This window comes from Coturnix japonica, chromosome 4 (assembly GCF_054131305.1).
Source record: "Coturnix japonica strain WE chromosome 4, WE-NBRP24, whole genome shotgun sequence".
NCBI classification, from domain to species: Eukaryota; Metazoa; Chordata; class Aves; order Galliformes; family Phasianidae; genus Coturnix; species Coturnix japonica.
The window spans coordinates 69,599,038-69,624,109 of NC_140666.1; the positions used below are offsets into that span (position 1 = coordinate 69,599,038).

At 36.7% G+C, this 25,072-nt stretch overlaps 1 protein-coding gene across 1 annotated transcript in view; it reads left to right on the top strand.

Annotated features, from left to right (window-relative positions):
- Positions 1 to 18,404, top strand: part of KCTD8 (potassium channel tetramerization domain containing 8) — an 84,272-nt gene extending 65,868 nt beyond the window's left edge. Inside the window, exon 2 of the mRNA XM_015862459.3 lies at positions 17,103 to 18,404. Coding sequence (XP_015717945.1) covers positions 17,103 to 17,563 — 461 coding nt within the window. The 3' untranslated portion in view covers positions 17,564 to 18,404. The remainder of the gene's footprint in view (positions 1 to 17,102) is intronic.
- The last annotated feature ends 6,668 nt before the right edge of the window (positions 18,405 to 25,072 follow it).

Genomic DNA, 25,072 nt, shown 5'->3' on the forward strand with positions numbered 1-25,072 from the left:
GCAGCTCTTCTAATACAATCTCATCCTCTTTCTTGTATCAGTAAAAAGTCTGAACTGTAAATTATTTTTTTCCACTTTTCTGTTTTTCTTATTCTCCTTTGGCTTCAAAATATTTTGTAGCCTCTTCCTCCTGGGGATGGCAAAGGGACTTGGTCCCACAGATTGGCCAAAATTCCTGTGTTCTCAGCATCACGTTGTAATATGTATGCTACCGGGAACTACAGAGCAAAATCTCAAGAACTCTTATAAGGTGGGATGCTTTGTTTGTTTGCTTTTCTGATCAAGGTGCGGGAGTCATATAAAAATATGCTGTGTTTAGCTGACTGCTTTCATATCAGGCATGGAGTCATGTCAGCAAGTGTTGAATTTGTTTTACCTTAAGCTCATACTCTGCAATCTTGTATACAGGCTGTGAAAAGGAAGGAAGAATTGCTTCCACCTGGTGCATTCACTGGGTCACTTGGAAGGGAAAAGGTCTGCAAAGATTCAGTGTTTACAATTGTCAGAAAAAAATCTGATAGCTTACAGCAGAAACAATTTAAGGAAAACCTGTCTTTATTCTGTTCATTTTTCTTTCTCCTTTTTCTCATTTAATAAGAACTTTTCAGAAGAAACAGTAAGGAAAATCACTTGGCAGATTCATTCCAGAGCTGTAGCTCATCTGGATGTACATATGGCTGGAAAACAATTACCACTTTATTGCATTTATTCCTTTGCTATCACAGGCATTAATACACACTCCTGATCATAAAAGTATCAAACTTCAAAAAACCTTATTGTTGTGCTTGTTAAAAAGCTACAGTATTCATAAATGGTTTAAATCAACTTACTTTTGTACCAACTCTGTCATTTCTGAAACGAAGATTTTTTGAAAAAAGAACAAAAAGGAAGGAAGGAAGGAAGGAAGGAAGGAAGGAAGGAAGGAAGGAAGGAAGGAAGGAAGGAAGGAAGGAAGGAAGGAAGGAAGGAAGGAAGGAAGGAAGGAAGGAAGGAAGGAAGGAAGGAAGGAAGGAAGGAAGGAAGGAAGGAAGGAAGGAAGGAAGGAAGGAAGGAAGGAAGGAAGGAAGGAAGGAAGGAAGGAAGGAAGGAAGGAAGGAAGGAAGGAAGGAAGGAAGGGAAAGAAAGAGAGAAAGAGAGAAAGAGAAGAAAGAAAGAAAGAAAGAAAGAAAGAAAGAAAGAAAGAAAGAAAGAAAGAAAGAAAGAAAGAAAGAAAGAAAGAAAGAAAGAAAGAAAGAAAGAAAGAAAGAAAGAAAGAAAGAAAGAAAGAATAGTAGTTCTTTCTATGCCTCCTTTGGTTTGAAACTGTCTTTCATGAGTTTGAAAAGCTATAATTTAAAGCGATATTCTAGGTGAGGACTTATCTTTGCCTCATAGAGCAGCTCAGTATTTTTCTGTGCTGAGGAATTGCATACATCTTATTCTTTAAATGTCTGCATTACTTTTTTCAGGGGCACTACGATCATTTAGCACAACCATTTATTTCTCTTCCTTTTTTTCCCAGCTTAGGTGCTTAGGAATAAATTAATAACTCTCAGATTGTTGATCCCAATTTTATCAGTTTGGTCTACAGTGTCACTTCATTTCTCCAATATGATGTCCCGAGTTTCCCTCTTAATGGCCATATCTTACAGCTTTGTGTCAACAATGTATTTTAGCAGCATGCTATTGCTCAGAGGTCATTACTACTAATATTAAATGAGACTCTCCTCTCAAGAATGATTCCTAGGGGAAACCACTTGTCACTTTTTTCTAGCTCAACAATTCAATTTGCAGTGCATCTTCGCCTCCCACTTAGTCAAAGCTGTAGCCACTTTTGTGTTTGTTTATCATTTCTCTTCTTGTCTGGCTTTTTGTACATCATTGCTATAAAAGTTCCACAAAACTCTTCAAAAGGGTGAGAAGTTGTGCTGATGTCTTAACAAAATATATATTGCTCAGAATTAAACTTTTAATGCAGCTGCAGATTCTATTCTTATCAAAGTATTGTACACCCAACGCCAAATCCATAGTGAACAGTAATACATTTATACAAAGCCCACTCACAGGACTGCTCATTTAAGCACTGAAAGGTTTTCCTTTGCATTTATAATTTTGGAAAACACTTAAGGATTCCTCATGCTTAAATGACTATGGAAAGATAGGCTTTATGTATGTTAATTCTTGTGTAAAACACTAAGAAAACTCAAATATTGGAATATGTAGAGTAGCAATGCTCATTTTTACCACACCATGACACACAAAATTATATTTATCTTATGATCAATTTTAAAAAGTCAATTCAAACAGCAGTTTAATAATAAAATGAAAGGAAAATGGACTAAAATTTTTGTATATCCTATATGTTTAAGCTCCATATGTTTAAGTACCATTCTACACCCCAGAAAACAATGCAGCCACTGTTTTCTGTGCAGTCCCAGCAGAAGCAGCTTTTTTCCCCTTTACTTGGTGACGTTTCCTTTTTGGTTATTAAATATAGAAAAGGACAGCTGCATACTTAGATTTGCATTAACTTCATAAATTGTTAATCCTAAAAAGACATGCTGCTTGCAGAGGGGGTTGAGTTTAATGCTGCGGTCTCCCATTCAGTGGCTATCACTATTTCTTATGTCTGAAATGGTGCATATCAGGAAATATTTGCTTCTGTATAAATTGAGCCCGGTCTCAGGGTGTCCCTTGGTGCAAGTAAGAGCTTTATTTTTATTCTGAAAAAGAGGATTCTCATCTGTGTCTACTTTGTCCTGACTTTAAAACTCAGGCAAGTGTTAGGGATTCTGCTAGTGCATTGCATAGCACCGTATAGTGCCTTATCGACCATACACCATCATATACCATTTCCAAACCTCTTTCACTCATTCACTTCATAGTCATACATTTTTCCATGTGAGGTAAACATGCCTGAGTTGTCAGTTGTTTACGTGACACACACACATATGCACACATGAAAAAAAGCAGAAGATTTAGGCATACATTCATGGATTCAGACAAGTTCAAGTATGTCAACCTTAGAAACCTGACTCAGCTATTGCTTCACTGTGCTATTCACTCAGCTATTCACTTCACTTGCGATCTGTAGCAGTTTTCCATTTTCCAGGCTTTTAGCTTCCCAGGTCTGTGTGCCTGGACCGCCTACTGAGATTGCTCCACAAGGCAGAAAATAATCATCTAAAAATGATGAATCCCTTTCTAGGAGCTATGCTTTAAAAAAATATCAAAATAAGCGAACGATAAAAAATGAATTGCAGGAGAAATACATTGGTTCCAATCCCAGCAATGCTGTTTAATGATGACTGTGCAAGCATTTATGAGTTTCTGGAAACAGAGATGTGTCATAAGGTGCTATCTTCCTCCAGGTCCAACTATGACATTTATGAATAGAGGACTGTGGCTCTCCTGCATATATTCATGTTGATGCATGAAAATAAATCAGAACTGCTCACTGAACCTAAATCACATTAAGTGAAGCTGGATTCAGAGCAGTGCAACTTGAATCAGGATCTGGTCCACACTGTCAGATTATCTGTATGAACGTGCCAGAACTGAAATTAATATTACTGAGCACAACAGTAGTGGTCGAAAGCAAAGATTATGATGACTGTAAAATAATTGCCTGTCTCCATTTTCTGAGAAAAAGTGCCATTTTCCATATTATATAATATAATGCCTTGCCATTAGTATCAGTGCATTCATACACCTATAGTTCAAGTTCCATGTCTTCATCATCTGTGGATAATGTCAGAGTCAGAGCATTCATCTCATAAGACCTTGCCTGGAATACAAGGAGCTCAAAAGATTTCCTTTACTTTCCTAAATTTGTCCAACCACAATTAAACCATGGTATACCATCATGAATACTGAGCTTATGATCTTGATTTCAGTTTCTCTTTTCCTCAGCTATAATTTATTTCCTACCCCATCCAAGTAGAATTTATTTTGGTCTAATATTATTAATATCCAGTTGTCATACAATGTTTTTAAGTGGTTGATCTTGAAGTCTTAGGGAAGAGACCACTCAAATTTAACATCTGGAGAAACTCAGGCACCAAGGCCACACACTGTGACTTTCATAATGACAATGAAAAGTAGAAGAAAATAACATTGTCAGACACAAAAACAGTGAGATCTGGATAAATGTGTTCTTGCATTTGACATCTCTATATATATCTAAATAGGAAAGATTGCATTGCTAGCATATCATTCATTAAATGAAGCTAGCATTAAGAGAACCATGTGAGTGATACTAAGAGAAAGAAGCATGTTGGAAGCAAAGTATTTCAGTACAAAAGTGATGAGGCCAATGAACGTAAAGAGAGAGGAGTATTTTAACTCTGAGTTTCTTTTTGGGAAATAGAAGAAAAAGAAGTGGCAAGTTTACCCTTTCCTTGATTAATCACCTTAAAGATTGTACTTGGATGTTGGAGTTAATAAAGGTACAGCATTGGCCTCTGCCAGTTCTAGCGTTTAGTTTATCATGTCTGGATAGTGATAGAAGGGAGGCACCATCCCAGCTGTCATCAGAAGGCTTCAGTTTAGGTTGTTGCTGGAAACTTCCCAGTGCAGAACTGTGATTGTTATTCTTGGCTCTTTTCATCATGTATAAGGTGACAAATGAGTCTTGTGTTCTGAAAGAGTAAGTATTCCCTAGCCTTATGGTTATTGGAAGAAAGAAGTGTTTTCATATCTTATATTGCTCATATTAAAGCAGAACAGCTAGTGATAATCAGACTGAGGTTATAATTTTCTGTGAAGTATTTTTACTATAAGGTAGATTTCTGTGTTAAAATGAAAATGACACTGATTTTTTTGGCAAATGAAATTTGTTGTAAACTTTTCAATACTACTTTCCAGTCTCCCACAATTGCTTTTTATACATTTTTCCTTTCAGTTCTTGTTCTTCTGGTTTCCGTGTATAGCTACAAAGCCCTCTCTGTTCTTAACTGAAGTGTTCTTCAGATAATTTGCTGGAATATAGGATTACTGTGAAATGTATAAACAAATGTGTACTTTTCCTCTGAAATTCTCATTATTTCTTATAGAGTTTTTTTGTTTGTTTGTTTATGTTGCTTCTATTAGGACTAGATTATATATCGACTAACAGTACCTATATTTCAGTGTTGCTAAGACAAATTTTGTAAATCTCTCAAGATTTAGTATGTTACATAAAAACCCAAATTGTAACAATAATGTAAGAAATGATAGTCTTTTGGACTCATTTTGTATTCAATTTGTGGGATGGAAGAAAATCTGTCCATGTTTTATTATTTAACATTTTTATTTAAAATCTTTTCAAACCTAGTTAATATTTCAACAAAGAGTGAGTTTAAATAGACTCATTTCAGCCTGAGCTGGGCATAATTTATTCATTACAACAGTGTTAAGTGATTAAATATCTCAATTATGTATACTTATTGTGTTTTCTGATAAGACATCTAAAACTTTGGAAGTAGAAGGTAGATTACTTCTTGCTATTCTTCCTAATCTTAGCTTCCTTTGTTGTAGCAACCAGTGTCAGAACTGGAAATGTCACATATAAATGCAATTATTGGACACAATTAAAAGCACCTTGCAGCATTTTTTTTTCTGATGAAAGTTTTAAACAATAAATAGATTCTGCAGGCAAAATCTCTTTGCATATAAAGTGCATGTCATTGCATGCATAAGCTAGTCAGAATCAGAAACGTATATAGTATCAGCCGGACCGACCTTGCAAGTCTGCTCAGAACAGACTTGTCACTCATCCCTTGTTGGTGCTGCAATAAGATGGGAAGAGTTTATTAGTAAGAGCTATAAAAGTCATTATAGGAAAGTATTGCAGGGAGTTTTGAAGAAAGGATAGGAAAGCTAACCAAGACCAGCCTGTCCCATATGTAGCTGCTTGACCAACAACACAGGAAAGTCTTCCGGTAGCTAGTATTTTCGACAACGGATATACAATTTCTGTGAAATGGTATATGCAGATGACATTCAGATACACTAAAGAAGCAGAGTCTTGTGCTAGGGTGAAAACTCCTCAAGGGCAGTTCTGTGTATATTGACAACAAAATGGATTTTTATTCTTACATAGACTTGCTTGAAACATTAATTAGTAAATAATATGTTTAAGAAAGGGTTTTCTTTTCCAGCTCTTCCATCCAATCTTTAAGTGTCTAACTGTGAAAAATAAACCTTATCTCCTTCCAGAGCATCTGCTTCGCATTGCTAATAAAAATAATACCATTTTTGTAGTTCCTTTCTTTTAGCTTTGTTTCTCAGTTTCTACATCTCTCCATTTTATGCCAGGTGTGGACTGTTTGTCCTTATATTCAAAGCTTTTGGTTCACTATCCTTACCTCACACCAAATATTACATATAATTCTTATTTCCAGCCAGACCTTGGTGACTCTATCTACTGCTCACATTCATTTTATCTCTGATTTTTCTTCTTACCTGACATAGAAGAGACCACTTAAATCTGAGTAGTTTTTTTTATCATTCTTCAAAATCCTCCTTAAAACTCCTTGTTTCAATGCTGTTCATGTAAGTCTTGACAAAAGATTAGACAGCTGGAGGTCTGAGACATGCAGGCCATCATGCTGACCAATACCACATTTTTGGGTAGTTTCCCATCTGTCTGTATCTTCCCATCTGTTATTTCTCCTCTTGTTCTTAGATTTTTAACTGTTTTGTGGCAAAGGTCATCAATTAATTAATACTGATGCAGTCCAACTACATCGTGTGCAATGTAGTCCATTACTGGAGCACATATTCTGCAAGGGGAATAAATATTAATAACCACAGCCCCCTTCTTAATAGTTATGATTCCTTTCTGGGCCTTTGTTACTACTGCTTGTATAGGATTGATTATAATGTTTAGTTGAAGATACGTAACATCACTTTTATCTTCAGATATTATCCCAAAAGAAGATTTTGTGATGTTTCAAATATTGATATTAAGGATAAGTATGGAAATACAATGTTGTTAGAGACAACCTATCATTTGCACTTTTTTGGTTTTTAGAAGATGTGTGTGGAGTGAATTTCTTATTCAATAACTTTTACTTTGCTTAAATGTATAGTATAGAAATAAGATTGGTTTTCAGCATGTCTTCATATTTTCTGTAGTTATTACAGTGAAGACTTTGAATGTTCCATAAGGCAGATCTAGGAATTTAGATCTAAATGTAGTGTATCATTATGAGCATGTATTTTACATAGTTTAGAATGCAATGTCTCATTCATTTCAGAGTATTTTACTACATTTTCCATATAACAGACCTTAATGATAAAATATGTGAATGGTACTTCAAAGTTTTTACACAAAAGTGAAAAAGATCTTGTTCATGGCTATTAGGAAAACCTTTCAGCAAACATTTCTGGTTCTTTCATAGAGCTAATTTTCATTATCCCAAGAACCAGCAAGGAAAGGCATAAAACTATACAAATATAATCTGTGTGTATTCTGAGTTTCTCCTATCTTACTTCTTGAACCTTTTAGGAAAAAATCACTAGGAACTCTTATTCTGTCCATTAATCTGCTAATTTGCAATAATCAAAATTAAAATATGAACTTACTTAATTCAAGGGTTTATCTCTCATTGTTTCATACTTATGTGTTGCTCAAAATGCTATCTTACTGTCATATTAGCCTTCCAAGATTTGTGGTGTCTAAAATAATTATTTAAAGAGACACTTTTTCTATAGCCAGCACATGGTATTTCAACAACTTTCTGCTGTCATGCTTTAGACATATTCTGTAAATTCACATTAACATTAATTTATTTTGCATGCCAGTAGGAAAGAAGACTGTACAACTGAAAGAGCTGGAAGGAATAAGTGAAGATTACACATTTTATCTAAAGTAACTGTCAAAGCAAAGAAATGTTAGATGATACCAAACAAACTGGAATTAAAATTATGGAGGAAAAAAAATTGGTTTAGTATCTGAAATTGAATCAGGAAGTGAGCCAGAAAGGTGACAATTGAATGTCTTCTTTTTATTCTTTTTTTCTGTTGCTCACAATATCCTCCACAAAGAGAAGAGTTCTTACCAGCTTAAGAGTTGTGAATGAACTTACTAAAAGAAAATGTTATGACAAAGATTCTTGAGATAGTTGTCATAATCCCTCTCCTTCAGCTTTGAAATCATGTTTGAGCTTCTAAGGGATGAGCAGTGACAGAATCCCTGAAGTCCCACTGAAATAAGTTTGTATTTGGTAAATCTTATTTGGGATGATATTTTTTATGATCAAGCAAACTTCTTTTGAAAGTAATCTGTATCTTGATAAGGACATTATTATATATATCAGTATATTTGCTGTAGACATGTGCCACAAAACAAAACAAAACAACAACAACAATAAAAACTCACAACAAGTTACAGATTCAAGTTTCCATAAGATGCTGCTGAAAAGTGCAGTCCCTTGCCTTGTATTTGTTCCTGTCTCTCTGATGTTTTTTATTCTGGCTCAAGCACTTGTGTGGCCATGCAGGGAGCCACACTGGACATCTGAGAACTTAAACCTAATTTAGGAAGAAGAGTGTGGCTTAACTTGATGGAAAGAGATTCATGTACACATTGCCTAAAACTCTGATTTGGACTTTACCAAGCACAGCTGGTGGCTAGAAGACTATTTCACAGCTGAGCAAATGTCCAACCAATATAAATATTTACAAAGCAGAAGGCAGCAGCTACTAATGCAGTTAATGACAGGCTAAAATTCCTGATCATCCATAAATAGGTTCTTAGAAGAAAGGGAGTGAGGAATGTCAATGAATCTGGCAACCTGAGATTCAAAGAAAGCACAGGGATCTAAAAATCACTGCCCTTCCCCAGCACCACAACTATTTTCTCTGAATACAGTCTGAGGATACAAAATAGGAAAGAGAATAATGAGTCACTAAACCCATAGGTTGAGCAGTAATTTTTAGCATGACCTGCGTGCGATTCCTCAGGTGCAGAAGAGTATGAAATTTGTTTCTGCCATAAAAAAAATGGATCAATTGTCTTCTTATCACTTCTGCCTGCATAAGGACTTTGTATGTGCACTGTACGTTTTTGATATTATTCTTGTAATTTAGCGCTGTGGTAGAGGTGATTTCAAGAAAATAGTTAAGACAGAACAACATAAAGGCATCTAAATCCTTGAAAGTGAGACTCTCTGGAAGTGACCACTATTCTGGTGTTGAAAAATTTGAAAAGACACTTTTCCATTTCTCTTTCAAGTGGGACCTGGAAGTGTGGGCTCTGCATCAAGGATTAATGTTCAACGATGGATATTTACAGCCTTCTCAGCACTAAATAGGGGACTGTCCCTTGAAAAACTATTCTTTAAAGTGCTATTTCTTTAAGGAATATTATCACATCATTTGTGAAAACAAATTAACATTTCTCATGGACAGAACTAAAAATTTTAGCTCTTAACTCTGCTAGACACTGAAAAACAGCCAGTCAAAAAGGAGGCAGACAACACTGGCACACGGAGACAGGCACAAATCAACTTGACAGTTTGGAAATGAATGACAAGGATGTATACCAGAAGTTGCTGAGATATTACTGAAATGCCATCAGATTTGTTCACGGTTGCAAGAAGATGCTTGATTTTATGAAAGTATTTCTCATTTGTCACATATACCAATGCATCCAATGCATTTCTTCTTCTTCTTCTTTTTTTTTTTTTTTTTTTTTTTTTTTTTTTTTTTTTTTTTACATTTTTTTGGTTTGGTTTGGTTTTCTTGAAGTACCAAAATGATCAGAGTATGCTTTTGCTATCTGTTCAAAACAAGATTAGGGTGAATTATTTAATGAATTCAAGTTGGGCACAGGATAGTTTATTGCTTATCTTCAGTCATTCCAAATAACAAAAGTAGTTTTCTCTATGTAAGTTAATCTTTTCACATTGTGAATGATCTTAATATTTAAAATACAGCCTAACTGGAAGTAAACAAACAAAAAAAATCCTCCTTGATTTATTTAACTCATTCTACTGTACCTTTTCTAGAAACTAGTTTGTTATCAGATGGTAGTAAATGTGACTGAAAAATAAAATATTTATGTTGCGTTCTTTTTCTTCTTTGGAGACAGAACACTTATCACTTTGAAGCATGTGGTCCTAATTTGAAAGATGAATTGGTTAATTCCCTTCAAGTACCACATAACCATTCACACACCACCAAGCTTAGCACTGTTAAAGAGCAATTTCTCCTGTGGGAGCTATGCACAGGACAGCTAGCTTCTACACTATGCTTATTAAACTTCCCATGGCAGGTAAGGGGATTTAAATAAAAGACTTCACCAGGTGTGCTAACACACTCATATTCTTACTATTGAAGCATCCATGTACTCAGACAAGTAAACAATCCTAGAAACTCTAATGCCTCTAAACATTAACAAGACTTCATGTATGGTTTCCACTTTGAAATTTTGTATTGAAGTGAAAGCATGTGAGATGCCTCCTCAGCATGGCAATAAAGAACAGGAAACATTATGGGGAAAACTGTATTTCATATTAAGTTCTGAATGTAGCAAAATGTAGCAGAATAAACAAGGAATATATTTTGCCTTCATCACATAATAGCCATGAAGTCTTGTATTTTATTTTATTTTATTTTATTTTATTTTATTTTATTTTATTTTATTTTATTTTATTTTATTTTATTTTATTTTATTTTATTTTTAATTTCTCATCATTTCTTTGATTTCCTGCAATGACTCTCCAAAAACTCTAGTATTATAGACTCTTCATTCTACCAGAGATGATAGTTTGTAGAACATAATATTTTCACACGCTCCTGCACAAATATTTGGGACCTAAAAGACAGCATATTTTCATCCTTTGTACTTCCACCATTAAATTTCTTTCCTTCAAAGATCTTTAATTTCTTTATTATTATTATTATTATTTTTGTGTGTGTTCATACTACAAAGAACGCAATTTCTTTCAAAATCAATTGTTAGTTGTTTAAAGTCACAGATTATGTTGCCTCTGACTTGAATGAGGTCAACATTTTAATCTAAAACTTTTTTACTTAAATGCATGCACTTTTGGAACCAGATTCGTGTTTCTTTATGAAGACAAACCAGTGCCCTGCAGATAGGAACTTGAAACTTTGCCAGAACGTAGGTCATATTTACAAATCTGTTTCAATAAAATGTGAGTAACTCGAGTGCTTTTCTTCATGTTATGGAAGCAATGCTGAGATTTACAAGATTTTTCTGTGGCAGTTTCATCTGCTAGCTGACTTGCCTGGATTTCTTAGGTCACATAAAGTTTAGGTTCTGCTCCAAATACTGTAGTTGGTTTGTCAACAGTGCTGGCCTTTAACACAAGAGTTCAGGACTTCAGGTATTAATAAATCAAAGCCTCACAGATACTAATTCTCTCCTGTGTTCGAAGGAAGTTAACTCACTTTTTCCAACTGAGTATATTACCTTGAAGACTCTGGAGTAATCAAAGGTGAAGGGAACATTCTTTTCAGTCCATTGAAGCTGTACTATTTTGCACTGACTAAAGCCAAGTCACAGATAGATCAAAGTAAATAAAAGTGTAAGCATTTGGCCATAGTTACCATAGTAATTGGTCACTCATCTGAAAGGAGGATGAAAATAGGAAAAGCTGAGTTTCAACCCTCCTTTTGAAAAATACTTCACAATGTTATACTAAGCATTTTTTGGATCAAGCCTTTAATCCAAAAAGTGGTGTTCCAGATGAGGCCCAAACTGAAAACTGAATTTGTGTTTACTTATTTATTTACTGTCTTAAGTGATTTGAAACCACACAGCCAAACACTTACTTCTACAGACTCACAAAGTTTCGCTCCACTGAAATTTGGATACTGGATTTTTTAGTCAAGGGTGTTATTTGTCAAGAGCATTTTGATATTTCTCCCACAAAATGTTTATTTAGTAGTAATGTTTGCTTGGGATGTTAACCGTAAATAAAATTCAAGGCAAGGTGTCAGATAAGTACTGTATGGGTGATGGAGTACTGGCAGAGGCTGCCCAGAGGCTGCGGGGTCTCCTCCTTAGAGATCTTAAGCTGTCTCGCCATAAGCTTGGGCACCTGCTTTGTGGTGTCCCTGCTGGAGTTGCGGCTGGGCCATAAGGACCCAGAATTCCCTGTTAGCCTCAGCCGTTCTGAGCTTCTTTGACTGATTACCATTTAACTCCTGTGTAGTCCTGAATAACAGTCTCACAACTGCAATTAAGTGATGCATGTATGTTTCCTTTTCTCCACTTTCTATCAACAGGAGTAAATTAGGTACAAACTGAAGGACCTATAATAACTACAGAATTTTTCTTGAGAAACTATATAGTGTTTTAAAACAAAGCACCACCAACAAAAAACACAGAGTAATTTTTTATATATTATTTTCTGGCCATCTTTATTTAATACACAGCTTTATTTTGCTGTGTTTTAAAGAGGACACAGTGCAGAAGTCCTCTCATAAGCTTATCTGTCATAAAGGTCGTACAGAGATTTCAGTGAGATAACAGCACAGAAGTTACGGTTGCTAGTTTTAACTTACAACTCTGGTGGCAAGAGGCTAGCTGAATCCTTTGCTGGTCTCAAGGAATGAGCTGGGTTCTGAGAACAGGATTTTCTCCTAACAAGGGAAATATCATTAAGATGTCACAGAAAATGATGGGTTTATAGAACTATCTTGTTACAACTCTTAAAAAAATCTTTTTTGAAAATAAAACCCACATGAAATTAGACATGAAACATAATTCCTTACCATTTAAGTGTGATACTAAGTGCTCAAGTGTCTGGTAATGAAAATGTTCCCATAGTAGTCATAACCTGTCGTTAGATTTCATAGGTGACTTCTCTGTAAGCTTTCAGTTTAGTGTAATATTTTAAATGCTGGTGAAAAGTAATAAAAAACCTAAACTGGATGTGCAAGATGAATGAGTCCACCACAATGTAAGATTTGATTAGAGCTTTTAATATGATAATTTGTTAATTAATTTTACTTAGATTCATAAAATAAAACAGAGAACACTATGGAATGCATGTCATAGTCACTCGATATAATGTAATTTCAGGACATAAGTAAAAGAAAAATTCAGTCAGGGGTGTTTACAGGGTTATGTACTGCACTGAATTCCACTGTAGCCTTTCTGAATTTTGTTACTGGCACTCAGAGTATCCTTCTGGACAAAATGTCCATCTGTGAGATAAACTGGTTCACACTATAATGGATGATAAAGAGGTTGAATGGCAGACTTCAAAGGGTCACAGGATCATAGAAACAGAGTCATGGAGGCGTAGGATCATAGTGAATGGGGCTATTCCTGCTAGTGGCTGATCACTAGAAGTGTTTCCCCAGGCTCTGTTCTAGTGCCATTCCTGTTCAACACTTTTATCAATGATCTGGATACTAGAAGAATATGATACCCAGCTGGGAGATGCTGTTGACTCTCTGGAGTGATGAAAGATCTTTCTGAGGGATCTGGATAGATTGGAGCATTAGACAATAGGCAACAGTATGCTGTTCAACAAAGGAAAATGCAGGGCACTGCATATGGGATGGAGTAATGCCAGACAAAGGCAGAGGTTGAGAGATGAGTGGCTAGGAGCAGCTCAGCAGGAAGGGACCGGGGGTTATGGTGACAGCAGTTCAGCACTGTGCCCTGGCAACCAAGAGGGCAAGTTGAATTTAGGGGTGTGTTCAGTTGTCTGGTCAGAGAGGTTATTCTTTTGCTATTATTTAGTGTTGTCAAATATTGTGTGCAGTTCTGGGCTCCACAATATGACTAGGATGTTGGGGCTCATGAAAGCACAAAGAGGAGGGGATAAAAGCTGGTGACAAAGTCTCTCCCATGAGGAGAGGCTGAGGTCATTCAGGCTGCGTAGTCTGGAGAAGAGGAGGCTGAATGGTGACTTACTGCATGCTGCAGCTCCCTGAGGAGGGGAGGCATGAGGAGGTGCTTCCTGGTCAGGTCCTGGGAACCAACGATACAAGACAACAGAAGGGCACAGAGCTGCTCCAGGGGAGTCTCAGATATTTCTTTTCCATGGTGGTGGTCAAACACTGGAACAGGCTTTGTAGCTGAGTGGCTGATGCCTCATGCCTGACAGTACTCAAGAAATGTTTGCATAATGCCATACTTTTCTGTCCTTTAAACTGGAGAACCAACAGCAGTAAGAGACTAAAAAAGGCAGGAGAAGGAGGGGCAGCAAAGGGTGAAAGCTGGAAATTAGTACAAAGCTTTTTAGAGTTGTAGGCATAATGGAGTAAATATACTTTCTCTGAGTTTTTATACACTCCTGGAAAATAATTAGGTTTAACTGACCTGTTTGAACGTCTCTGATGATAGTCATGAAGGGCTGGGGAGTTATGGTGGAGCCAGCATCCCATCACAGTGTCCCAGTCACAAATGAGGATGATAAGTAGATGCTTTCTGAATTAGAGAGATATCTGAATCTGTCTGATGATCCCTGATACTGAAAATAAAACAAATGTCTTCTGAGGATCCTTTGTTGTGTATTTATAAATTCTTTTTGGGTTTCAGTAGGCGGAAAATGTTGTGAGAAAAAAACTCCTCCAGCAGAACTGTCACCTCTTTAATAACACACTTTTGCGAAAGAAGTACAGAAGCATATAAAGAATTCTATCTGAGGGAGCATTTGTTAATTTTTTAAAGGAAAGGTTCAAGAAAAACCTTGGCATGGATTAAATTCATTGTGAATTTAAGCAATTCATCGAAGCATAGAGAGCTCAGTGCTCTCCGTGAAAGGCACTGAACCTTAGAGCTCTGATAAAAAAAAGCATTTAAATTCCTGCTAATGTCAAGAACTTGAATAATCCTGCAGCAGGAAATGGAATTTTTCATATTCTTGAGGGTATGTATGTATATTTCAATGCCTTTTTGAGCTAGAACCTTAGTACACTGCAGGTTTGAGTCCTGGAGAAACAAGCAGTAGCAACAAAGAAGTAATACAGGAACTAGAAATCACTCATGAAGTAACAGAAAGAAAAGGGGGGGGGAGGGCTGGGGGAAGGGAAGAGAGAGCTGGAGAGCTGGAGAGAATACAGAGTGTAGTTAGCAGTACACTAATTTCTTAGCCGTACAGTATGTTGTTACATTTGAAGAAGCTCTGATTGTAAACTAGACATTGGTGTTAATTATGTTATTGAGAATCAGAGTAACAATACTGAAATCGTTATCTGATTAATTGCTTGGTTTTGTAATCACATGCTGCACAGACAGAGTAATTCCATAATGTCAGCTGACTCTCTAGTTTTAGCATATTCATACAACAGTATTGAGGTATGAAATGAAATGCCAGATATAATAAAAGAAGGCAGGCATATAAATCTATTTAAGAAGGGGAACATATTTCTGGAAGGAAAGGAGGAGGGAAGTTACTGCAGCTATGCTCAAAGTATTTGGAGTGAATACAAAGAAGTAGAAAATCGCTTGTGATTTCCACTCAGAATAATGTAAGTACAAGGCCTGATGGATAATCTCTCACCACTTTTGATCTTGATTATTCATGAGTTTCTCTTGGTGGACTACAGAAATGTGACATATTATTGTGGGATGCTGTTTAAAACAATAGAAGAGGGGACTGCTGAGTGCTGTAGTTGTTAGATTATTTTTTATATACTTTTGTGTTTTGCTTTGTTATCTCCCATGTCTCATATAAAACACTGCAGTTTTCTTTGAATCATAGAACTGCACTGCACTGAACCAACAGTGAAGTGCACTGAATGTGCACTGCACATTATTCTTTATAATTTTAATTATCTTTCTAGTTTGTTATTCTGAAAAACAATAGCAAGTGATTCAAAAGTCTCCTTCCAACTTTGTCCTAAGAGTGGGTTGTCACACTTGTAGGTTTCGTCCAGCCAGACACTGGTGATTCTTGGATAAACTGTAAGGATAAGCAAGGTTTGATAAGACATTTAGATCCCTAAAACTGTTTGGACTCTTTCAAAAATCCTAGGAAACAAACAATGCCACTGGAATCCCACTCCTCATTTTCATTTTGATGTTTAAACGTCTTGAAAGTTTTGTCTGATCCAAAGACTGTTAAACTCTGTAGATGTTCCTGGGAGCTTTAGATATTGTCCTGAACTGAGATCACAACATTTATGTGATGTCAGCATAGCATCATTTCACAGCTGATGTTTTGAAATAGGGTTTTGGAACTGCAAATGCTTGTAAAGATTTAGCGACAACCATTTAATTCTTCACTTTCATATTCTGCTCAAGACTTCAAAGCAGAAATAATATGTGGTGCTAATACAGCCCTGATCCCACTTTCAGTTGCACAAAGCACTGAACAGTTCCTGCAGATAGGCCACCAGATCGTTCTCTCTGCTGCTGCAGTGTGCTTCTTGCTGATAACTTCACAGCCTTCTTTTCCTTGCCAGCTTACACAGTAAGAGATGTGCAACTGAATCGTGAACTTGCACTGAAGCAACGGTAGGATAAAAACTGACAGTAAGAAGTGCAGTGAAATCACTAACGATATGATTAAAATAATAATAAAAAAGAAAAAAAACAAAACAAAACAAAACAAAAAAACACCCTAAAGCCTGTCAGTAGAGAGCAATCTCTGTTATTTCAGGATAAATACTCTCTTGCAGGCTGAGGCTTCTGCATAGTTGACATCTGCAAAGCATGCCATCAGTCTGAGAATGTAAATTAGAGTTTCCAAAAAAATGTTGATGTCATTGAAATATTTTTACTTAAGAAAAAGAAAGTTTGCAGTTTGTATGACAGTGTTTTCCTAATACTATAAAATCTGATTTCTCATAGTAAGCTTATTGAAGTGTAATGGCAAAAGTAGCACATTTAAACTTGTCTACAGGGATTTGTGGTGCAGATAATCTGCAAGGATTATGCACATTTCATTACCTGAATTCTTAGGCAGGCAGTGAATTAATTCCTGCCTAGAAAATTTTTAGGTTTGAGAATGTTGTCAGCTGAACTCGTGTAGGACCAGACTTTCAAGATACACACCAATCTGGTATAGTTCTTTAGACTAAAAGAAAATGCCACCACCATTTTATCCCAGCCAAGACTCCATGTCATGTATTTCTAAATGCTAGCTGATTAGTTTTTTGTGTAAACCAGTACTTGTTTAAATGTTTTCTTTCCTCTTTTGCAATAGGGCCCCCACAGAGAACTGTTTCTCCCAAGCAAGATCATGAGGACAGGAAGCATGACAAAGTGTTGGACAAGGGCAGTGAAAGTGGGACTTCCTGTAACGAATTGTCCACATCAAGCTGTGACAGCCACTCAGATGCAAGCACTCCTCAAGAAAATGCCTCAGGCACTCAACAGTCCACAGCCCACCAGCCAAGTACACTAACTTTGGATCGTCCATCTAAGAAGGCCCCAGTGCAGTGGATGCCGCCACCAGAGAAACGCAGGAACAGTGAACTCTTTCAAACTCTCATTAGCAAGTCCAGAGAAACAAATCTTTCCAAAAAGAAGGTATGTGAGAAGCTGAGTGTTGAAGAAGAAATGAGAAAATGCATCCAAGATTTTAAAAAAATCCATATTCCAGATTACTTCCCAGAGCGCAAACGTCCCTGGCAGTCCGAACTCTTACAGAAATATGGGTTATAGTACTCAACTCTTTCATGACATATTTCTGGGAAATTTGTTGTTTATTAAGTTGCCACTAACTTACTGATGTCCTTCTTCTGGCCACTGCTGCCACCAGAGTTATTCTTGCTGCTTATTTCTTTCTGTGAACAGTGGATGTTGGATAGTACATGGTTTCTTTAAATTATATATATAAAAAGATAGAAACTTAAAAATTCAAGAAGTGTCTCATCTAAACCACCTCGTGATAGCAAAGCAAAATGTGCATGGTGAAGAAAGATGGTTTTCAAACTGTGGTCATTTGAGCTTCATTATCATTTTGGAACATGTCAAATAAAAATCTCAATCATCAGTTAATGCCTCATTTTATGTCACAAATATAAGTGGTTCAGACTTGCTATGGATGAAGAGAAAGAAGGTTGAAAATTTGATTGAACTGGTTTATGAACTAAATCCCAATGTTCTTTCAATGTTAACGCAATAAAGCAAATACCTATTTTGCATGAGCACAATGTTACAAATAAATCACACAAGAACAAGAGGTTGTCTGTTGCTTGGAGAATTATTTGTTTGACTCCAAGCCTTTAAGCGTAAAATGTCTAAGGGATTGAATTTGCTTTGTTCTGGGTCTGTGATTTCTTTGTGTGTAAAATGTTCTGTATGTAAGGATGGTGTAAATATGCCTTATACTGTTTTATTATTGCACCAACAACGTTCATCTATTAGTGCTTGTCAGAATTATTTCTGTGAAATGCAAACTTATGGCAGATTTTGAAAACTGGTTTGATGGTTTGAAAGTTTCTGTTATGTTAGTCGCTAAAACTGGAGAAAAATAAAAGAGACTTTGATGTATTTATTGAAAGAGCCATCTGGTAGATTTTCTTGGCTGCTGGTATCTCCTATCTCTTTTTTAAAGTGTCAAGCAATTGTTATTTTCTGTTAATGTTTTCATACCTCTTTGCAGGAAAAAAAAAACAAAGTGAAACTAAAAATACGTTTTTCAGGAGTGGGTGAACAATGTTTAGTGTAGTGCTATTTAATTGCAGTCACCATGCAGACTCTTTGGAAGGAAGAAAGCTATGCTAGGAAGTAGAGGGGGGATGAACTAAAAAAAACTATGCATTTTCACAAAAAGAACTGTCCTTGCCTAGTTTATTCTAGTGTAGTCCAGTCTATTCTACAGCATCTGCAAAAACGAAAATAATAATAATTCTTATTGCTTATGTTTACTCACTATGAAAATTAATTTAGGCCATGATGGATGTTATATTTGCCTATTTTTATATTATTATTGTCCTAACTGAGCAGATGGGGAATAGTGGTACATGCAATTGAGTTGGCACCTTTAAAATGTGTGAAAAAAGATCATAAGCACATGGAGGGCTAATTAATGATGAAGGATTATTTCTGAGCCTTTCTTCCACTAACCTAAATTTATAAGAATTGGATTTGATTTTTCAGTTTATCTCTGAAATAAAAATCTACAAAAGAGACCAGATGAGAAAAAGTTTTTAAGCCTTTAAAAATTGTGCTTATGCAAAATCATTTGAGTTTCTAATGTTGTCTTGGTTCCAGTAATGATATTCAAAATAAAACTTCATTCTGGAGGTGGAAGACTCAATTTAGTATACTTGATAACAAGAGGGCAATGTACTCAGAAATTCTCGAGAAGGCTTTAGCTTTTAGCAGGATGACATCACTGATATGGCTCTAAAAATAGCATTCACTCTTTACTTCATCTTATATATTGCAGGCCATCAAATAGTTTTATTTTTTCCAGGCTCTGTTACTTAGAAATAATTTTCATTCCATTTCTTTATTTTTGTATTTATTTATTTATTTATTGCTCTGCCTCTCTGTCTTCTCCATTGTTTTACTATGGACTTTCTTAAAATTACTTTTATTTAGGAACATATATGTTCTTTACTTGAAGTCACATAACCAGATTTGAAATGGACTACAGCAAGTTTTGCATGAGAAAATAGTGGGGGAAATTGAGCACACAGGGGAGTATTGCTGGTTTGAAGAACTTTAAGCGTTGCTGGCATAACATTTCTCATTTCTAGTGGGGATGAAAAATCCCTCCTAGACTGCTAGTTTGGCCTAGCACAAGCTAGAAGGTTAAATCAGTGGCATCACTCTACATCTTTTTAGTGCTGTCTGATCATCAGATGAAGCAATAAAAAAAATGCATTATCCACACGTAAATAAGAGTCCAGTATACTGTCAACACTCAGTTTAACATCCCAACATGCCTTTGTGTTAGTATTGCAGCTGCAATGATAAACCAAGTTCAGATACGGTGATGCACAAAGAAGGTAAGTGTTACTACTAATGAAGTATGTCTGTTTGTGAAGGTATACCATCTACTGTGGGCTGTGGTGAGTATCTGCTTTCTCCCAGGCAAACCCTTGATCATGTGAATTGTGACTGCTGGTTCATCTTGCTGGATAAGTGCTGTTTGCACTGAAGACAACTGTTCTGTGGGACCGTATCTTTGTGTGCAACTCCAAAGCATAAGATGGAGATCTCTGTTGCATTGGCACACTCTTCCATCTTTGAACCTGACCTCAAAGTGATGCACATGGGATAATGGTGACCAGAAGAGAGATCTAACACCGACTGGTGCTCCCATCTTTGTGGAGCCTGGCACCCTATGTCCCCTCAATTACAGTCACTGTATTTTGTAAAATGGGAAAAAGAACAAATAGAGTGAGTGTAGTGAATGATGAATATAAGGGAATAAGCATTTGAGAATTTTCCCCTGAGAAGTTCTCCAGTTTTTGCTGGGCCATCTCTTTTCCTCAGATAAAAAAGAAAGGAATAGAGAGAGAGAGAAGCAATAATATACGTGACAGAGGTAGTGGGAATATCTCATTCTCTGTGTTGTATTGCCTTTTAAAAATTCTATGCTTATTTAAAATTCTGCTTTATCTTCTGTTACGTACAGATAGGAGTGTAGAAATATCTTAATGAGTTTGGTTTTGAGATACTGTACTGAGTAATCTTTTATATATTTATTGGATGAAGTTCTAGTATTGAGCATAGTAAACATTTTGATTCAAATACTGTGTAATTCTTAGCAAGAATGCATCCAATAATAAAGGAGTACCAGTAACAAGAAGAAAATTAAATTAACATAAAAATAAGGGAGAACACAATTGGTAATAAATAATCTTACTAGATTCTGAAGAAACATTTAATTCTGAAATGCCGTCACTTTATCTACTATCTGCTTACCATGCATGCAATTCATTAATTTGATATTGATCAATTCATAATGTGCTCAGCACCTCATGCTAAATTTTTGACAGGCTGTTTAGTTCATAAATGCATGCTGAGAAGAGTAAATGTAAATTTTGACAGCAGGCTACACCTGTGGAATATTTCTCATCCCTACTAGATTGCTAGTTTGGCCTAGGATGTAGGAACCATCAATCAGTGGCCTCAAAATGCATTTTTTTTCTGTTTTTGTCCTTATTTAGGTGAATTATGTGTTTCATTTGATGTTATTTATCCGCTGACTGTAGTATAAGATGCAGTGCAGTACAAAACAGTCACTGGCACATTGGTCCTGAATTATTTTGATTTATACCTACCTTTGATTTGAATTAAATTCGTAAGCTTCTGACAACAGCAATTGAGATGACTGCTGAGTGGTGAAAAAATTGCCATGCAGTCTGCCCTGGAGACCTTGCAGAGGGAAATGGGTTTTTAAGAAGACAGTGTTAAAAATAATCCTCCATGCTGCTGTGGATGGGGAATACAACCTGTGATGCTTCTCTCTCCAGGCAGGGAGAGATGTGAAACCCTGTACTCCCTTCCCCAAGGAAAGCCTGGTTTCACCATTCCACAGAACTAAGCTTAGTCTTTGCAGTAGAAAATGTTGCTCTTTCACAGGTTTTATGATGCTGGTCCAGAATGTCCTGGTCCCTAAATAGAAAGAAATTTTGGCTCTTGTTTTTATGACCAGTCACTAAATTATGCAAATAGTTGTCCAGAATTTCCCTGGCAAGTATCTCTGCTGACACTGGGATTTATTCCATCTCTTCAAACGTGTCTTCTTACTTTCCTTGAACATCTTCCAACTGCTCAGTACTCTTTTGGGAAATAAGTACCCACAGATGCACATTTTCTTGTTTTGATTTGTAATAGATGGACAGAGGTAGAATTATAGAATTTATTATTTTATGGTCACCTTTTTACTGCTTCTTTGTATTGCAAACTCATCTCTGGCCTGAATTTTGGTTGGAATAATTTCCTTTCTTTCTGCTATTCTCTCCTTTGTTTTAATTTCTTTCTTCCTTTCTTCCTTTCTCTGTTTCTCTCTTACTCTCATTCTTTCTCTCTCTCTCTCTCTCTCTTTCTCTCTTGTTCTCTGTTTTAGCTGGTATTCCTGGTTAATTCAGCCCCCTGAAAATACATCTCTTTTCAATTGGTTCTGACCAGGTCACTTTCTTCACGAAGTCAGATACATTTGATCTTTCTTTACAATTCTGACAATAGCAGGACTAGGGGAAATGGTTTTAAGTTAAAAGAGGGAAGTTTAGGTTGGATGTTAGGGGGAAGTTCTTCACTAGGAGAGTGTTTAGGCCCTGGAACAGGCTGCCCAGGGAGGTTGTGGATGCCCCGTCCTTGGAGGTGTTCAAGACCAAGTTGGACAGGGCCCTGGGCAACTTGATCTAGTAAAGGTGTATGTTTGGTGGCCCTGCTAGGCAGGGGGGTTGGAACTACATGATCCTTGAGGTCTCTTCCAACCCGGGTCATTCTGTGATTCTGTAATTCTAATTTTTCACGAGTATTTCTGTCTTCTTCATTTTTTAATTTTATGAACATCTCTTTTACTTACTTTATCATAGATAATTAGAGAAGATGGCAAATAAAAAATATGAGAGATTTTCAAAGGCACACAGGTGAGAAAGACCTAATTCTATATGGCTTTTACTGAGGCTTGGGTAACTAAATCTTTCTTTCTACCCCTGAAAAACCCTTGTTATCTATGTCTTTCCCCTCATCTCAGTAGGACTTGTCAATCATTTTTAACTGCAGCTTTCCTCTTCCACTCCAAGGCAATTTAAATTTATCATACCAGCAAGGTTTCTTAACATTAAAATCAGACATGATTATATCCTCCCATTCCCTTCACTCACTAACTCTGTAGTGCTTACTAAAAGGAATAATCAAGTTTGTCTGACAAGAGCTATGTTTTAATACTACTTTTGAGTCTGTCTCATTCTCACACTGCAGTAAACAGCAATTGCCTGAGCAGCCTGTGATAGGCATCTCAGCAGGAGGGAAGCCACCATCTTGCTCTATGGGGTACAGAAATGAGAACTCATACATACAAGCTACCAGTACATTAGATGTACATAAATGTTTCTGAAAACTTGCGAAAGCTTTTTGAAGGTTTCTGTCTCCCTTTCTAAGTCTACACACAGTGAATTTGCTGTGGGAAGGGTGGCAAAATACAGCAAAAACAAACAAAAAGAAACAAACAAACAAATAATAATAATAATAATAAAAGAACAAAAATATTCTGCATGGCTTTGCTTTGAAAGTGATTTGAGACCTTTCTTCCGATTTTAGCACCTGGGAAGCAGAGAGATCTTTAGTTCTTTTGAATGTATCTTCTGCATGTGATCACCTTGATTCTCTGCTGATGGACAGCCTATAGGCTGGAGCCTTGTTTATAGTTCCTAGCTGTTACTCAGGACATGAGGTCCTGCCTGACTTCTAAATAGCCATCATGGACTTAATCTTCCTAAAAACAGAAATCATAGGTTTAAGTTCATAGATGGTACCTGTGGGAAAGGCATATACTACCCATTGGAATTATGTTCTTGGATGCATGACACATCCCATCATAGTCTGAATTCAAATCTCAGCATAACAGGAATGTTAGGCAAAACTCATGTCTATAATTGCTATATATTGTTCTTAGTCTAGCTGTTAAGGGACTATTTTCAGATGTTATGTGATCAGGGTTGGAAGCAGTACGCATACTTGTGCAATTACTTGCTTGATGCTTCCTCTCACTTCTGAAAATATGTTATTTACATTTCCCCTTCCCTGATGGCACCTCATTCAATGAAGGATATTCAGTAGAAATAATTACTGATGATGTAGGTGTGTGCTGATTTGCCTAATGACACAGAATGCCTATCATGATTCTTTCATTTTTTACTTATTTTGCATGAGATACATGGCTAGTGCTTTACAGCTAAGCATACAAACTTGTATCCTGTCTTAAAACAATTGAAAATGACAAAACAGGAACTGTTGAAATGCGCATAACATATATGCAATGAGATTAGTTTTTTTTCATGTAATTTCCATTACTATTCCCTAGAATGGCTATTTAAACTTTAGTATCCCTTTCTTTACCTTCTGACTCTGCTGTTTTGTGTACAGTTCAAGGGGGAAAACAATCTGCTTTTTAAGAATATATATATACTTTTTTTTTTTTCTTTTTTTCCCAAGACAACAATTTATTTCTGGCAATGGGGGTATTTCATGACAGAAGCTCATTGTATTCTCTGCAAGTCATGAGCAGCAAATCCCTATTTTCTTCCTTGTTCTTTCTTAGACTGTAGTTCCTGGACAGCACAGCAGAGCCATGTAACTAAAAGCACTGCCTCCCCTGGGTTTTCAGCTTACTGATCAGAGGAAAAATGTGGCCACTGTTACTCTCCACTTAGCTTAAGCCTTAACCTTCTTCTACATCTCCAGTATCTTACATGGCTGAACAATGCCAACTGCATTGCCTGCAAATTCGCCAAGGGATTTGGGTTATTTTGTTTATTGGTTTGTAATTTTTTTCCTCCTATAAGCTCTCTTCTGGAGATACCAGCTGCAAGTCTGGGCCTGCAGCCAACTTAGTCTCTCCTTGAATCGAAATAAGGCTGAGCAGAGAGGGCAGCGGAAGTCTGCACAGCTTGCTTGTATCAACCAAGTGATGCTTGTGCAGGTTGTGGTGAGATGACTTGGAGCTACCCATAGAAGTATTATTGAGCAAGTGCTACATAGAGAGTCAGCCACTTGCAGAAGGGAGGCTTCTGGCCAAACAGAGCCCAGGGGGTGATGCTGATGAACTGCTCTCAGTTCTCCCCAAGCACACAGAGCTGAAGTGCTGTCCTGGCATCACCACTGAAAAGTGGTCCTAGGGGGGGGCTGGAAGAGGCTGAAGCAGGTGTGGTGTGTTCAGATAGTGTGGACTGTGTATGCTGAAGTGGAAATAGTGAATTTGCTGTGAGGAAGCCATCAGAAGCTCTGGGGAGTCTGAGAGAAGCTGTGTGAGAGGCTGAGGAAGGGGACATTAAAATAAACAGTGTTAAGATGGTGAATGTAAAATGGAAAAACAAAACACTATTCTTTCATTTTCCCTTGCAAGCCAAAGAGAGTAGAAACATGCCCCCAGAGGTAAGTGTAGTGCCAAAGCAGACCTAGCTTCTCCCCCTCCTTAGCCATTTGCTGATGGATTATTCTTCCCTACATACCCTCTGAAGGACTGCTTAGCAGCAGGGCTAACTG